The sequence below is a fragment of the Chanodichthys erythropterus genome, chromosome 20 (assembly GCF_024489055.1).
Source record: "Chanodichthys erythropterus isolate Z2021 chromosome 20, ASM2448905v1, whole genome shotgun sequence".
Lineage (NCBI taxonomy): Eukaryota > Metazoa > Chordata > Actinopteri > Cypriniformes > Xenocyprididae > Chanodichthys > Chanodichthys erythropterus.
This window is the reverse complement of record NC_090240.1, coordinates 9,944,875-9,961,938: the sequence shown is the minus strand read 5'-3', so window position 1 is coordinate 9,961,938 and position 17,064 is coordinate 9,944,875. Positions and strand designations below refer to the sequence as shown.

General features: G+C 42.9%; 1 protein-coding gene across 2 annotated transcripts in view; it reads left to right on the top strand.

Moving 5' to 3' along the window:
• zgc:113278 (Translocating chain-associated membrane protein 1-like 1-like) overlaps window positions 1-16,161 on the top strand; it is a 43,104-nt gene extending 26,943 nt beyond the window's left edge. The window contains exon 11 of one of the 2 annotated variants that reach the window (XM_067372259.1): window positions 13,369-16,161. In XM_067372259.1, the coding sequence (XP_067228360.1) occupies window positions 13,369-13,442 (74 nt within the window). In that variant the 3' untranslated portion in view covers window positions 13,443-16,161. The other variant, XM_067372257.1, reaches the window with a different exon arrangement.
• Window positions 16,162-17,064: the final 903 nt, after the last annotated feature.

Sequence of the window (17,064 nt, the reverse complement as noted above, 5' to 3'; positions counted from 1 at the left end):
TTCCGCTGAAAGAACAAACAGAACAATCGAGCATGAATAACGTTTTAATATATGCAAACTACGAATACAGAGGTTCTAAATATATATACAAGAAAATACACACCTATGTACAAGAATAGAAGTAGAGAAGGAAAGAGAGAGAAGGCAAGTAGCAAACTCACAACCAGTCCTAAGCCAGCACGGAAATCAGTTTCATCATCTAAGATTGAGAAACGGCAGTATACTTGCATTGGTTGCGTGTGTCGAATTTCAGGTTAGCGCTGGTGCAGTTCGTTGGCTTCCTCCGTTCAGCGGGAAGGTTTGAACTGAGGACGAGAGTGAGTTTCGCTGGAAGATGGCGATCCCGAAGCTGAGCGCGGTGGCAGCGCGTGGTCACCGGAGGGGTCCGGGAAAAACGTGCACGAGATGCTCGTGAGACAATCGGGAGAGAACACGGGAGAGAGAGAGTCTGGAATTGTGCGTCTTTGCTTTTATGACAGATAAGCCGACACACCTCCTTGAGGTGGGGTAGCCAATAACATGGGTGCAAAGTTGGCGGGAAAGCTTTTCCTTTGCTTGGCCTCACGACTTAATCTGCATGAGTTATGACTATCAATTCAGATCTCCAAATGGAGTGTGTTCTTCACAGTATCATTAAACACATAGAAAAATGCATTTGTCAGCGGTGTGACATATCTCAGTAAATAGCTCGTGTCCGGAGCTTTACGGCGAGACCAAACTCGATAGGTCAGAAAGGCATAGGAGAGAAGTTATGGTTTACAGACAAAATTATATCGTTAAAATGCACACTAGCACAAATACACTCATTTAAACACTAGGAAACATGCATAGGCCCTAAAAATATATGAAATATATATTTCAGCATAGTGGTAGTTTACAAATACAGTTGAAAATGTATGATTGTGTGTTTCTGTGTCTGTCTGTGTGTGTGTTTTTGTGTGTCCCTGTGTGTGTGGGGTGTTGGAATGTGGATCTGGTCAGTCTCTGGGGGGTTTTACAACCCAGTCCAGCATGCTAAAAGCGTTCTGGACATTCCAAAGTTTATTGATTATCCTGATACGTGTGCATACGCTACAGATTCCCCCTTTCGGCCAACGAAGTTCCTGTGCGGACTTCGTTGGACGGTAACCAAGTTCGATGGCACATGGATCCGGATGGTCACGCAGCAGGTGGTTCCTACTGGTCCTTGAGGGAGAGCAGATAAGCACCTGTCCGTGGATTCTTGCATCCCTTTGATCCCTTGGGATAGGATGAAGGCCAGGCCCCGGGCGAGTGCGTACTTGATTGCCATGGAGAGGCAACGGATTGTGTTGGCAGCAGTCCAAGCTCGGGCTCTAGGTGAGCTGGTCAGGACAGGCAGTCGTGAGAGTGCTTGGAGGGCTGCATCAGTGGGAGTACTGTCACTTAGCTGGGACCCCCCTTTGTCAATCCTCAGTTCCATTCCTGGATCTAAGGTGTGATTGTGATCCCTGGGGGAAGATGGGATTTCCAGTTCTGACTGGTCCTCTTTGCTTGAGAGACAGTGCACTGCCAGGTGGCTGTGATAAAGGATGGAACTCAGGGGTAAATGGATCCTCTTACTTGGATTGGGCAGCCTGACATGAGTGGCGGTGTTGTGCTGATTGTAGATTACGATGGCAGCATGAGTGGGGGTGTGGATGAGCAGTCGATCACCCACAGTCTCGGCTTGTGTTCCGATAACTGGGGTGCGAGGCTTGGCCGGGCAGCGTCTGTCGCTGGTCATGGGCTGCAACCGGCCCATTCCTTCAGTGTGGTTTCTGAGGAAGAGCTGGTTTGGGCAGAAGTACTGAAAGTCTTTGGTGAAACTACACCTGCGAAAGTGGGGAGCCGGGCACAGCCGTGGGTTGCTGTTGTGGTAGGCTACCGCAACTGAGGTGTGTTTCTTGGCATGGGTGTTACGTTGCCGCCACCTGACATTGACCATGTCTTTGGGTCTGCCAGTAGCAAAGTCCAGCACAGTTTGTGTAGGATACTGAGGACTCCTATTCATAGCCACTCTGTCCATAGAGAAGCTAATTTCTCGCAGCAGGTCTGTCAACAGAGCTATAACCAGCTGATTTTGGGCAAAGTCATTCTGGAGGACTGTAAACAGTTGCTTCCTTGAGTTCGCAGTTTGGATCAGCAGGAAACTGTGAGTGCGGAGAACCACCGCAATACCTTTCCAGGATTTGCAGGTGGTTTGCAGGGTTTGGCTCTGTGTTGCGAGTTGCTTTCTCAGTTGTAGGCGGAGCTTGTTGTGCTGCTGATGAGGGGAGCAGGCTGTGATGAGACTCAAGTCTCCTGGTTGGTACAGATGCAACGGCAGTGGCACCTGCCGTGCCATCAGTAGTTCTGTGGGGAACACCTGAGTTGACTCCTGTACGGTGTCTGTGATGGCCATGAGCATCAGAGGAGGTTTTACCGTCCAGTCTTTCTGGTCGACTGACCGTGGAAATGTGATTCCTCGGTTTTGCAGTGAAGCTCGGTGCTTTGCGTTTGCAGTCTGGACATGACGGTAAACTTGACATCCTCTGGCGTGCTCTGCCACATCTTGCTGCATGCTGGGCCAGTGCGCCACTTGTTTTAATGTCTCGTCCGTAGTTCTGGTGCCATGGTGTTTGGCACATGGTGTGTCGTGGGTGTATATCAGTTCACCCCCTTTTGGCCCTGTGGCAGTACAAGCTTTGGCGCTGTGAGGACATCAGGGACATACTTTAGAAAGTTTATTCCCACACGCAGCATGTGGTCGGTCTCGTGCAGTCGTTTGTTGCTAGGGGCCGCCGTGGGACCAGATGCCGGGAACGGGAGGTTGGAGGGGTCTGAGTGGTGGTACAAAACATGTCGAATGGAAATGTTGGAAAGTTTGGTTGGCAGTGGCAGTGGCAGTAAGGTGGGAAATGTTGCAGGAACAGTCCGCTGGCTGCGGGTTGTTGTTGCCACACTAAGGGTGGGTGAATGGGGTGGGTGTGACCATAGCTTGTTATGCAGTGTGCCAGTCTTGGCAAGGGCATTAGTTTGGTCGTTCACACCTTTGTCACGCCCTGGTTGCTTCAAGCATCTTTTCACCTTTTCCCAGTAAACGATCATGTCGTGTGCTTGGGTGAGGTGATCACGTGTCTGGAACATGTGTTGATGTTTCACCTGCTTGTTGCATTCAGTCTTGAAACCAGTTTGTTTCCAGCCCAGAAGATGGCATGTGAAACAAGGTCTGGCAACGTGTGAGTCTGTGCACATGAGTTCCCTGATGTTATGAGCTGAGGAGACGTGAAGGGTTTTGAGGGTAGCTGCTGCTTCACCATATTGACATGACTGGGGACCCCACCTGCTGTTCTGTGGTTGACAGGGTTGGTTTCTTAACCATCGTACCCCTGCATTTGCCTGTGGGATGCCCTCATGGTTGTAGGAACGTCCATCGACGTAGGCCGTGGGCATTCCTTGGCACGCATTCTCTTTGAGGTATCTGTGACAGGCTGGTCGCTGTTGTTGGGGTACCAGTATCTGAAGTGTCAACGCTGGTGTGCTGTTATAGCAGTTTTGACAGGCAGCTGAATCTCCGCTCCATGCAGACTTGTGCTTTCTGGCACGTTGTGGCAGTGGCACCTGCTGGTTCAGCCTCCTGAAGTCGCTGGTGGGTCGCCACTTGCTGTCTGGTTTGACAATGGACCAGGTAGGGACTGAATAGGTGCTGTTGCATGGGCAGATAACACCTTTTCCTTCTGTTGAATGAACAACCTCCTGTACTGGTTCATGTGGGGCGATGTGACCTTCGTACTGCCTGATTAAGGTGGGAGGAGCATTTGGGTGTGTTGCACTATGCACTGTGTGAAGTTTAGTGAGACCACAGCATAAAAGGTCTTTGTCAAATGTCACTTTGAATTTGTGCAAGACGTTTCTGAGTCTTCGACAGTCTGCATCATTCTTTAGCGCACTTGCATCTTTCTGGATCTGTTGGCCTTTAGGCTCAAACCTTGGGAAGGGCTCCTCTGTTGTAGTGTAAGCTGTCAGGTTGGCTGTCCGAGGTGCAGCGCTTTCCTGAGTTTCACAGGCAGGCTGGTTAGCGACTGTGGGTACTGCAAGGTGTTTGTCCTCCATCAGCTCCGTTCTGTGCACCTGTTCTGTGGGTACCAGTTTGATGGAAGTGATGGAGATGCTCTTGAAGGATGCTGTGAAACTTGTGTTGCTTAAACTTCCTTCTGGGACCATGGCAGCTGGTATTAAGTTAATGACTGTTAACTTGCGTTCAAAGTCATAGGGGCCGTGGTCCATTATCCATTCTAGATGGTGGGCTTTGGGAATGCTGATGTCTGTGACCATGCATTCGTTGAGCCAGCTGTGAACTACGTAGGGTGACACTTCAGTTAGCGGTGTGGCTTTTAGAGCAAGTCCAAGTTCCACGCCTTCAGGTGACAGTGTGAAGGAGCCCAGCATGTGGCTTAGGGTTTGACCCCATTGCCTGTTGAGCCAAACAGCACCCCCTTTGGTGTAAGGTGGTACTACAATTTCCTGTATGTTGATCCAAACAGCACCCCCTTTGGTGTAAGGTGGTACTACAGGTTCCTGTATGTTGATCAGGATGCAGACCTGTTGGATAGTCTGGCCTGACAGGAAGTTGGCAGTGTTGACAGGAACAACAGGAAGCTGTACAGTCATTGGGGCCCACAACAACTCATTTGCACTGTCCGTATGAGCACTAGAGTGCATCAGGATGTCTGGAAGGACCAGGAAGTGATGGGTTAAATGCCGGTTGTTCCATTTGAAGTTCACAACGCAGATGTCCTTGACGGTCATCATGGTTGACAGACGAAAGTCCAATGGGAAGCGTATTTGCAAGTTGACAAATGGGAGGTCCGGTGTTCCTTCAATGAGGGCACTTAACAGCGTGTGGCTGAAGGCTGAGTTGTCTGCCCACAGTGTGAGAATAATGTCTGTTGTAGTTACATCATTCAGCTGTGAGTCTGTCATGACCTTGGAGCAGAGGGAGCTACAGTCTATGGTGGGTTGAAGTGTGCCGGGTAGCGAACTTGAACTGTGCTCTAAGACCGGGTTCCCGCGGTTAGCTGGGAGATTTCCCGCGACCTCTGTGACCTGACCGTCTGGCTCAGGTGGCCTGGGTGACTGGGAAGGCAGAAGTTCACACACTTGAGCCCAGATTTTCAGTGGTCTGGCGTTCAATAAGGGCTCAAAACAGTCTAGCAGGTCTTTGTGAGTGGAACAGAGAAACGTGTCCATTTGCGCTACACACACAGGAGGTACCAGGCTCACTCGACCAATGGTGTGGTGTGTGGGAGCTGTGTGTTCAAGGTGGACCTCATTTGGACTGTGCGACTGCACATTCAGCTCACATCTTTGTGACTTGAGAGTCTGAGTTTGTCTTTCAGCTTCACTTCTCAGTCTTTCAAAAAGGTAAGGACAGGTTTCTGGACAGTGATCGGAGTCTGGGTAACTGGTTGGAATTTCTACAGTCTTTTTAGACGCAGTTCTCTGCTTGGCTTGAGCTTCGTCGACCAAGTCTCGCGGCTGCTGAATAGACATGCTGCTTGAGCAGGCCAAGGCTGCCAGATGATCACTCACCGCAGGGTGCAGCTCTCGGAGAAGCAGAGGGTTGAAGATGAAATCTTCCTCCGTTGCTGGCTGGTTACGTGCTCCGTAGTACCCCCTTTGCATTCGGCTGTAGAAAGTGTATGGGTTATTCAGTCTGCCCCGTTTTAGGTCCATGGCAGCAGGGAGCCCTTGATCTGATGCAGGGTCAGAAAGCTTTTGGATCAGAACCTGTCGCAGGTGCTGGCAGTTGGATGTGACAGCTGCTGGCGAAGGTTCTTGGCCGTTGGACGTTTTGGGCAGTGGACTTTTAACCCCATTTGGAATTAGGGCTTCTTGACTGGTTAGGGGAAACTCGGTGATGTGTGTTTCCCCTCCCATGCCACTTTTCATTACTCTGTAACCAGTGTCAAGTTCATTCACATAGTCTCTTTGTTGTTTCGGAGCCATAACTCCTTTCTGGGCCTGTTTGAGATGATTTTCACAGGTCAGGGCTTTAGTGTGTCTGTCTTTCAGTGTAGTCTCTGCTTTGGCTAGGGGAGCTTCGCTGTGTTGGAGTTTTCCAGTCAGTTTTCTACGCTCCACCTCCAGGTGGAGCTCTGCAAGGGCTTTTTGAAGTCTTTGCAGCTCCTCCTGCAGCTCGGGTTTGGATTCGTCCGCTGTCCAACGCTGGTCCTGGGTCTCGACGAGTCGCTGATCGTGGTGACGATGAATCTGGGCCTGATTCCTCCGGGCGTCCTCCTCCTGGAGCTTGAGGTTGTGGGCGATGGCTCGGATGACTCTCGCCCACTCTTTGTAGCTCGGCATTGGATCGTGGGCCATTAGTCGATTCAGGTTGTCGTCCAGCTGCTCGTTGCTTAGGTGCTGGGGATCCACAGCGTCGTTGGGCAGGATTGTGCTGGTCAGGGAGCCCAACCCGGTCTTGAGTCCGTCCCCATGGGTGCTGGGGCTGGCTGCTCTGAACACGTTAGCTTGCTGTTGGCGAGAGAAAGACAGCACAAACAGAACCAATGCAAGCACGCGCAGGGCTAACGACTTATAATAATGCATGATTATATAATTCTTTGGTTTGGTTCCAGTTAACTGGTGCAGACAGTTAGTGGAATGTAGGCTAGACACTTAATTGTCGATAGCCAAAAGGACCACGCGGGTCAATTTGTGTGGGTGAGTGCCGGATTTGAATAAAGATTTTGACAGGCGGTAGCCCTAAGAGTCCTTTGATGACTCTCGCTGCTCGGTCGTCTATCTATTACTCAGTTTTCCGTGATGGCTCTCACAGGCTCTGCTTTTACATGAACTGAAAGAAACAAACACAGTAGAGAAGCAAAACAGAACAGGGTGGATGCAATTAAATGAGAAATAGAGCAGTAAACAAATAGAAAGGAATCAAAATAGAATCGCAATAAACTAAAACAGAAGGGCTAGAGGGGAGAAGTGAAACTTAAACTTCCTATTCCAGCTGGGTTTATGACGGTGTCAGGCGAGTGCACGGTTGCATCATAAAACCTAGAGGGATGGTATGGATCGAGAGCCTAAGGGTTGGCCCGCACCTGAGTAATTGAAGAATATGTAATATTCTGTGGCTTTCAATTAGGTGAAGTGACTGTATGTCGTAGGCCTGGGTGAATCGTGGGTGCTCAGATAAGAACTCAATGGCAGGCCACCTTTCCTCGACGATCAAACACTCTACTGCGGTGTCCGTGGCCACCTGTCCCCTTTGTACCACGGTGCAACCTCTCAAACAGGGAACACCAGCACAATTGCGCACTTTGGCAAGGTATTTGCGCCAACGGCCCGAGTGACCAGTCAAGATTGAGTTTTCCCTGAACTCAGAGTCTGTCCCCTTTACGGGCAGTTACTCCAAACGGGCGGTTCTGTCATGCAGAAGCCTGAGCAGGGAAATTAAACAAAATTGCCGCTTGTTGTCACCCCGGGTCTCGTTGCCTCCCTGTACCTGATACACAACTCGCTGATGTCCTTGCGTGTTGCCCGTGATACGAGGTCAGAATGTCCACGATTCACACACGGTTAGTGTAAGAAGCGCCAGGCCAGGTAGCTCCACTCACTGGAACTCACTGGAGCAACCGTCAGCTCACCCCAGGGCGCTAAAGGGCCTTATCTGCAAGTGCACAAACAGTCAGGTAAACACGACTTAATTGTAAATTTAAACTCAATTTAAATCTTGTTTAAATAGAATTTAACTAAATTAAGTGTGTAGGATAAAAGAGTAGGGGTATAAAAGGAACTAGCTGGAAGCAGATCAAAAGTAAAAATAACATAAAACAAAAACAAATCAGATGCACTTGATTCAAATTTTGAATTAAACTCTGTTCAATTAAATTTAAATAAGTGCATAGAATAACAGGATGGGAAGAAGCGAAAAGAGGATAATTCAGAGGCACTTGATTCAAATTTGAATTAAACTTGTTCAATTAAATTTAAATGAGTGCATAGAATAACAGAATGGGAGAAAGAAAAGAGAAAGCCTTCCCTATTTGCAGATTTTTCCTAAAGAGAATTGCTTGTTGATAGCAAAATGCCAACTGATTGCCACTACTTAATTTTAAAATTGAATTAAATGTTATTTAATTAAATTCAAAATAAGTGTATGAAATAAGGGAGGCTTGGGTGTGCGTGAATATTATTGCCAGCCAATAACACACAGGACCCAGAACTAAGAGTGAATAAAATAAAACATTAAGTAATAAAGGGAATGAATTTCCAAAGTAAACTAAAGAAATAACTTGAGAGAGAGAAAAGACAAAAAGGGAATGGATGAAATAACACAAAGTGGAATAAAAATAAAATAAATAAACTGAAATAAAATAAAATAAAGTAGATCTGTGAATACAGGGAAAAGAATACAAGGGAAAAGAGAATTGACTTATCTGACAGTGTCCACCAGGGGGCGCACTCTCAGAAAGTGAATTCCCTTGTTGGAAGGGAAACAGTTTAAATTAAAAATTTAAACGTGTTTAAATTAAATTTAAATCAGTAAACCACATTCCAACAATGATTGGAAAGCATAACCACCAAAAGCAAATTACTTTTACAACTCCCCGCAGTATAGAGAAGCAAAAGATAACTTGGAGATAATTTCAGTTCAAAGTATGGAGCGGCTTTAACTCAGAACGTCCACGCGGTGGCGTCACTGAGTCCACACAACCAATAAGTAGGGAGGGGTGGCACACCTGAGCAGCCTGCCCTCTGGCGTCTGGTCAGAGTTACTGCATCCCCTTTCTTTAATTCGTGATACAAAAACGAGCGCGCTTGTGGGTTTCTGACCCTTACGCTGTTTTAACTGCACGGTCACGATTACAACTATAGAACCTCAGCGGATTCTTTCATAAATATATGTGTACCGTTTTACTCACGGGTAGGCTACACAACTCTGGGAATCAGTCCCTTTGGTGCAAACTTTAATGCACGCGAATATGTAACTTTTGCGGGATTGCTTCGCCGCTGTTACTAATCAACATTGGATCAGAATGCTGATACGAGCTCCAAATTATTACACATCAATCGATAAACCAGACGGACTGCTTTTCCGATTAGATCTGTAACGGGGATCACGTGGTTTTGGGTAGCTAGTCCAAACGACGTAACCCAGGAGCAAACCGGCTATTGTGAATTTTTGGACGACACAAGAAATTCAGATTCAATAGCGGGTAAATATAATGAGGCCTCGAAAGAGTGGTCGCAGGAATCTCGCCACGACCCTCTAAACTCGCTGAACACGATTCAATTCGTTTATTCAAGCGGAAATTAATATTCAAAACTGTAACTTACTGCAAAGATTGTCGTCCTTCACAGATACGAGCTTGAGATATCAATGGACTGCAGTGTATTTCACGGTCAACCAAGGCTATGCCTGCAGTGTTTCTAGACACAAACAGCAGCTTGTTAACGGTGCGTAGTGAGGACCCGTGCGTCTTCTCACTGAATAAAGCGCGCATTGTAAGTTAAATCATACAAAATTATTCTACATTGCTCTTTTACCGAAAACCAAGTTTAAAACGTTGCTCGCGAATCCTCCACCAAATAATATATGTAACGAAATGTAGCGGTTATTAATCAATTTATGGATGAAATATGAATATAACAATTCATAAGGTTATGAATAATTATATTCATATATCGACCCAATGGGGAATTAAACATATATTGTGAATCAATTACAACGAATTATAATCAATTACATATATGATTAGTTCTGGTTTAATAATTATTTAGAGAAACTGCTCGTTTGTCCAGCAAACTAAGTCCCTCACAGAATATTATAAACGGAGTTATTCTCTGGCCATGAAAATAACTAAAGCATAAAGCGATCGAAAAACGTTAAAGTGACTTGGGTTTTCCGCTGAAAGAACAAACAGAACAATCGAGCATGAATAACGTTTTAATATATGCAAACTACGAATACAGAGGTTCTAAATATATATACAAGAAAATACACACCTATGTACAAGAATAGAAGTAGAGAAGGAAAGAGAGAGAAGGCAAGTAGCAAACTCACAACCAGTCCTAAGCCAGCACGGAAATCAGTTTCATCATCTAAGATTGAGAAACGGCAGTATACTTGCATTGGTTGCGTGTGTCGAATTTCAGGTTAGCGCTGGTGCAGTTCGTTGGCTTCCTCCGTTCAGCGGGAAGGTTTGAACTGAGGACGAGAGTGAGTTTCGCTGGAAGATGGCGATCCCGAAGCTGAGCGCGGTGGCAGCGCGTGGTCACCGGAGGGGTCCGGGAAAAACGTGCACGAGATGCTCGTGAGACAATCGGGAGAGAACACGGGAGAGAGAGAGTCTGGAATTGTGCGTCTTTGCTTTTATGACAGATAAGCCGACACACCTCCTTGAGGTGGGGTAGCCAATAACATGGGTGCAAAGTTGGCGGGAAAGCTTTTCCTTTGCTTGGCCTCACGACTTAATCTGCATGAGTTATGACTATCAATTCAGATCTCCAAATGGAGTGTGTTCTTCACAGTATCATTAAACACATAGAAAAATGCATTTGTCAGCGGTGTGACATATCTCAGTAAATAGCTCGTGTCCGGAGCTTTACGGCGAGACCAAACTCGATAGGTCAGAAAGGCATAGGAGAGAAGTTATGGTTTACAGACAAAATTATATCGTTAAAATGCACACTAGCACAAATACACTCATTTAAACACTAGGAAACATGCATAGGCCCTAAAAATATATGAAATATATATTTCAGCATAGTGGTAGTTTACAAATACAGTTGAAAATGTATGATTGTGTGTTTCTGTGTCTGTCTGTGTGTGTGTTTTTGTGTGTCCCTGTGTGTGTGGGGTGTTGGAATGTGGATCTGGTCAGTCTCTGGGGGGGTTTTACAACCCAGTCCAGCATGCTAAAAGCGTTCTGGACATTCCAAAGTTTATTGATTATCCTGATACGTGTGCATACGCTACACCTCAATAAACTCCCAATTTACTTATTAATAGTTATTAAGGTAGTTGTTAAAGTTTAGGTATTGGGTAGAATTAAAAATGTCGAATAAGGTCATGCAGAATAAGGCATTAATATGTGCTTAATATGTACTAATAAACAGCCAATATTTTAGTAATATGCATGCTAATAAGCAACTAGTTAAAAGACCCTAAAATAAAGTGTTACCAAAATATCTAATTATTATTTCCATATATACAATACATGACACAAAATAACATAGAACAGGTACTGGAGATTTTCAAATACAACTGAAAGAGACCAAGGAACAAAAAAAAATCATAATATTATTATAAAAAGTGTTTTAATTATGAATGACACAAGTCGCCCCTCTCAGTGTATTCCACCATGTTGAAAAATAAGCATCTGAACTATGATATGCTTTCATAACCTCTCTTTTATTTCTTATGCATATGTTATGATTATTATTTTATGACAGCACTTTAAAACCTTTTAGCAGGCCCCTCTCCCTAGTGCAGTGGTTCTCAAACTTTTTTCCCAATGGGCCGTACAATGGTCCAAGTGCAAGTCTCACGGGCCGCATACAATTTACATATGACGTCACCAATGCAAACCAATCAGATTTAATGTTATGGTATTAGCAGATAATACTATTATTATACTTATATGTTGCACACAATAAATAACAAATAAAAACTAACTTACTGACATTTACAATAATTATCAGTAATGCTCAATGAACACACAAACTGTATATACAATCACTTTAAGTTGCTATTTAATTCTGTTTAATTCTGTATGACTTTATGACTCTCTTCAACAGCATCGCAACAGTCACCAAACAATCACGTAAGCAAATGTTACTCCGCTCTTTTTTTACAAACAACACTAAGCGCAATGTTTGCTTATTACAATCTCTGACGATATCAAGCTTTCTGTCATGTCGCAATCCCTCGCGCAGCATCCGATCAGCTAGCGCGCGCAGAGTTGGGCTCATTCCAGCCGCGGTGCGCTGATGCAGTTATTTTTACCGATTTAAAATAGACCAAACAAACACATCGAATTCACAGTTCAGTCTTTTGAAATTTTAGGTTTTGCTTGTCAAGTACTTTACTACAGAGCAAACAGGAAGGCTGCCCATCTCGCTCATTAACAACTGATTCTTCCATTCTTCTTACCTTTACTGCTGATGCTGCGGCTCTTCTTGTTTGCACGTGTTCCTTCATTTCATGTTCCACATTTAGTTTTTCTACTTTAATAACAAATTTGACCATTTTGAGGCTTAAATGTACAAAATTAATGGCTACTGTTTGAATTCTACCTAAGCGTGCACTTGTGTTTGTTTCGTTAACTGAGTGATTGCGTCATTAGCCTACATTGCCTGATGTCTGAAAATAATAAATACTCACCAAAATTAAGCATTTACTCAATACTCAATATTAAGCAATACTCACCAAATAAAGCATTATAGCTCATTTATATTCATTTAATTCACTTTAATTTAAATTTTAAAACAAAAAGTGTTTGCTATTATTTTTTTTTATTTTTTTTTTTATTTATTTACTTTTTTTTTTTAAATTGTGGTCTGCATATTGCTCCGCATTTACATTCGTGATGGGCCGCAGGTTGAGAACCACTGCTCCACACCACCAGTGAAGTGTCGCGTCGCGCGACTCACTGGATGTCATGGCAACTGAATCACGGAGGAAAACTTTAAATATCTCGCCTTCGCTTTAATCTCGGACCATCTCCAAAAAGACATAAAACACTAAACAAATGATTTTGACATGCGTTTATCAAAGTAGGAAATCCAGACTTTTAATCCCTTACCCACAATTACTGCTGTTGAAATACGAAATGGAGGCGGGTCCGGATTGAATTCCCTCCGGGTCCGGATCCGGACCGGAGTCCGGACTTTGAGAAGTGCTGCCCTAGTGGATGGTGTCATTTTTTTTTTTTTTTTTTTTTTTATTCTATAAGATTTACCTCACTATTTTGTAAATCATTTTCTAATCTTGACAAAACGCATATCACTGGAAAGATCTGAGACTCAAGGTTCCTGATTTTCTTCAAATTTATTAATTTGTGACAGGAGAATGTGGTCGCTGTTTTTGGTAAAGTGCTTAAGCAAAATCTCATAGGAACCTCAGTTTTTGATATCAGTGTCAAATGTGGAACACAACTTGGACAGACATATAGGCTTGAATTTTTATAGCAATTTTAGAGTCCCAAAAAAGTATGAACAATAATTTGGTTTTGACAAAATGCCACTACCGGGAAATGCTTCAGGTCCAGACATGCAAAGTGGTGTTGAAATTCCTTTTGTTATTGTTTAAATCCTTAAAATGCTCTATACAGATGACGGCTATCTTTCCTAAATGCTTTTATTTCCTATTGACAGGGGGGTCAGTCAATGGAGTCATGAAACCAGATGACAAGACATCACCAAGAGCAAGAAAATCGAAAGCCTCGTAAGAGGAAAGAGACTGCAGTTGTGATGTGAAATGTGATGCTCTGTTTCCACTCTGAACTTTAGAAAAGAAACGGACTGATAAGTGCGAAACAAACCACAAATTAAGGAACTAAGTTGTATGGCATGGTTCAGGTTTAATTTTTCTTATGTTTTTTCCTAAAAAAAAAAAAAGAACTATATATTTATAAACATTCATTATATCCATTTGTTTGTGACTTTTGGCAAGATTGAGAGGTTTTCTGAATGCTTTGTGATTGACATGAAGATAGTTGCACAGTTGCTTAATCCATGGGCATCCTCACTCGCTCGTTGAGATGTGCGATTTAAGTCCAGTATATGCACAATGGAAATATTTCTGTCTGTCTTGCTAAGAAGTTTATATGGCCCTGATCTTAACACAGTTAAACCCTAATCGACATAATTTCTGTGCTTCTTATGAAACACACTGTGTGGATAGAAGCATTTGAGAAGCGTCCTTCATTAATTGTTATCCTTTAGCCCCTAATTCCTTTAAGCTACTATGAAGCTCAGTAAGAAACTCCAATATAAAGAGACTGAGGTGGCGAAGGACTGCTGTCACCTGCCACACATGTTGTTTTTATGTAGCTTTTAAATGACCTTAGCTGTGTAATTTTACATTTAAATACTGAGAGCAGGAACAACTAATTTTAGGCTCCTGTTTCAGTGTTAGGCTGGGTGTGAATATCGTTATATAAGAAGAATCTTTTTGTAATTGTTTATAGCGACAGTAGTTGAGGTAGAGCTGTTTGTAAGGGCTCCCCCTGAAGGCTTGGGCGATGCAGGCAACTGGTTTGAGGGTGTGGTTTCAGTTTTTGGTGTTTTTTTTATGGACAGTTGTTTAGATGGTTGGATGATGGCTCCCCCTGCAGGCTTGGATGACTTATTCCTTTAAGGGTTGATATGCCTTTTTTGGATCTTTCCCCAAGAAGGGTTTACATGCTAACCCAGGACAATTAAAGAGCCTAAGTTTTGGTGCCTTGGTGCTTATCATGGCTACCATATATGGTTATCGATATAATCCATAATACATCGGTGGTGATGATATCACTTTTAGTTTCAGTTGTGATGCTATTTAAAGATTTCACTATGAAATTGTGTAAGTGTGGATTTTATCTTGAACGCAATGAAAGCCAGTCTTGTGGTAAATGTTTCAAATGATTAAAAAATCATAAGAGGTTTTTTAGAGCGCGAAATGTTGCAATGTGCAGGTATATGGAGAGTTTCTGTGAGTTACACAGAAATGTGTGAAGCCCTGAAGCTCTGTTCTTATATGAAGAGTGTAACATTACTTTTTCAACACTTTGTGGCCTTTTTCCTTCTGTTTGAGTGATTTGCTCTCTTTTATCTGTCACCTATAACTCTGTGATATCTATGCTTGACTGTGTCTGTCAGCATGGACGTGTAGTTCATATGAAACCATACGATTCTTTAAGTGTCCTTAAGGTAACAAGAGTAGAAGTTGTGGTCTTTCTCGGTTTAAGCACTGTTGAGTTCTTTGCGTCTGTTATGTGTTTATTAGTGTGATGAGAGATTTTGATATTCTTTATCTTTGTTTAAATGCTGTGAACGTGTGCATGTTGCAATCTGTGAAAGAGTTGCCTCATTGAGAGCGTTTAATGCCTAATAGAAATAAAACCATAGGCCTGGAATCAAAAGTGGTTCTGTTAAACCTTTTTTTTTTTTTTTTTTGTAACCAAGTGTGTAAGCAAGACACAAACTGCCAGTTAATTTCATTTATTGTGTGAACCCTGTCTTCACACACATACTATTGGATTATACAGATTCACATACACACACTGTGTGTCAGTTGCCAAATTGATTATAAGGGACAATGCTGCTCTCTCCAAATTATTTTCTCTGTACTACACATTAGAAATCATACTTGGTTTCGCTTTAGTTCGGTACATTTGTAAAAACCAAAAGAGCCCAGACTCAAAGCAGACACATTCTTGAGCAAAGATTTTGTAGGAACGTTTGTATAGTACCTCTACTGTAACGCTCAGAGGTCATTCTCAATTCAGGGTTTTAAAACCGCAATCTGTAATTGCTGTTAGTAAGACGCCTCCGTACACCTGTATGGATACGCCTCACACATATGTAAAGCTTTGTTTGTAATGCAAAGCTGATTCTTGAAATTCAAGTTGGTGGTGGTTCTTGTCTAACAAATGTTGTCTTTGAGGACAGGACTGAATAGAGGAGTTATTTAGGTTTGATTAAAGTAATAAAATCTCCCATGATTAAACAGAAGGGATATTGATTATGTTTTTATTCCAAACCTCCAACTAACCCAAAATTCAAACTTTTTTGTTTTTCTTCCTTGTGTGGTTCAGGATTTGTCTGAGGTAACTTTTGTTTTGTTTGTTTGCAGACTGATGCTTGGCAAACTAAAGACAAAAAGAAAACAATTAAAAGTAATTCACTACTGTATAATTGTCAGATTTTTAAACTATTTTTATAGCTTTGAAATGTTGAGAGATGAACATTATTTAGAGCATATAAATATTTTACTGCTTTATGGGTTCATTATTTTTATACTGTGTGGGAGAAGCTTTCTACCATTTCAGTGGGACTGCAAATGATAAATACTTTTAGTAACTATAAATATTGTGAAAAGATTAAAACGTTACTGCCACTATCCTTGATTTGTCACTGTTTTTTGTGATTTTAATTTGGGGTATAAAAAGTTATTAAGAGTCTGTAATCTGTCTTCATTTTTCTTTCTTTTTGAGTAATGGGATTCAATTCAATTCAAATTTATTTGTATAGCGCTTTTCACGATACATATCATTTCAAAGCAGCTTTACAGAAAATGGAGCTGGCGCCGTCTCTTCACAGGTGATGGTCATCTGAGGTCTTCTTAAGAGACTGGATCCAAACTGAAGCTGATGTATTCTCTAGTCACCTCAGGGCGGGTGTCCCGAGGTAAAACAGAAAAGCAAAAGGAGAACAATTAGCGTAGCTGCTGTTCATAACTTTAAGCAAAGATAGTCATGTGCAGTTGATCTTATATGGGATGCATTATGTGAATGCTTGGCTAAAGAGATGCGTCTTTAATCTAGATTTAAACTGGGTGAGCGAGTCTGAGCCCCGAACATTATCAGGAAGGCTATTCCAGAGTTTCGGAGCCAAATGTGCAAACGCTCTCCCTCCTTTAGTGGACTTAGATATCCTAGGTACAACCAGAAGTCCAGAGTTTTGTGATCTTAAAGAGCGTGAAGGATTGTAGGGCGATAGAAGATTGGTTAAGTACACAGGAGCTAAACCATTTAGAGCCTTATAGGTCATTAGCAATACTTTATAATCGATATGGAACTTAATAGGTAACCAGTGTAGAGATGATAAGATTGGTGTTATATGATCATATTTTCTTGACCTGGTAAGAACTCTAGCAGCTGCATTTTGTACTAATTGTAGCTTGTTTATTGAGGAAGCAGGACAACCAGCTAATAATGCATTACAGTAATCTAGTCGAGACGTCATGAAAGCATGAACTAACTTTTCTGCATCAGAAATAGATAACATATTCCGTATTTTAGCAATGTTTCTGAGGTGAAAGAAGGCTGTTTTTGTAACATATGAAATATGATTTTCAAAGGACAAGTT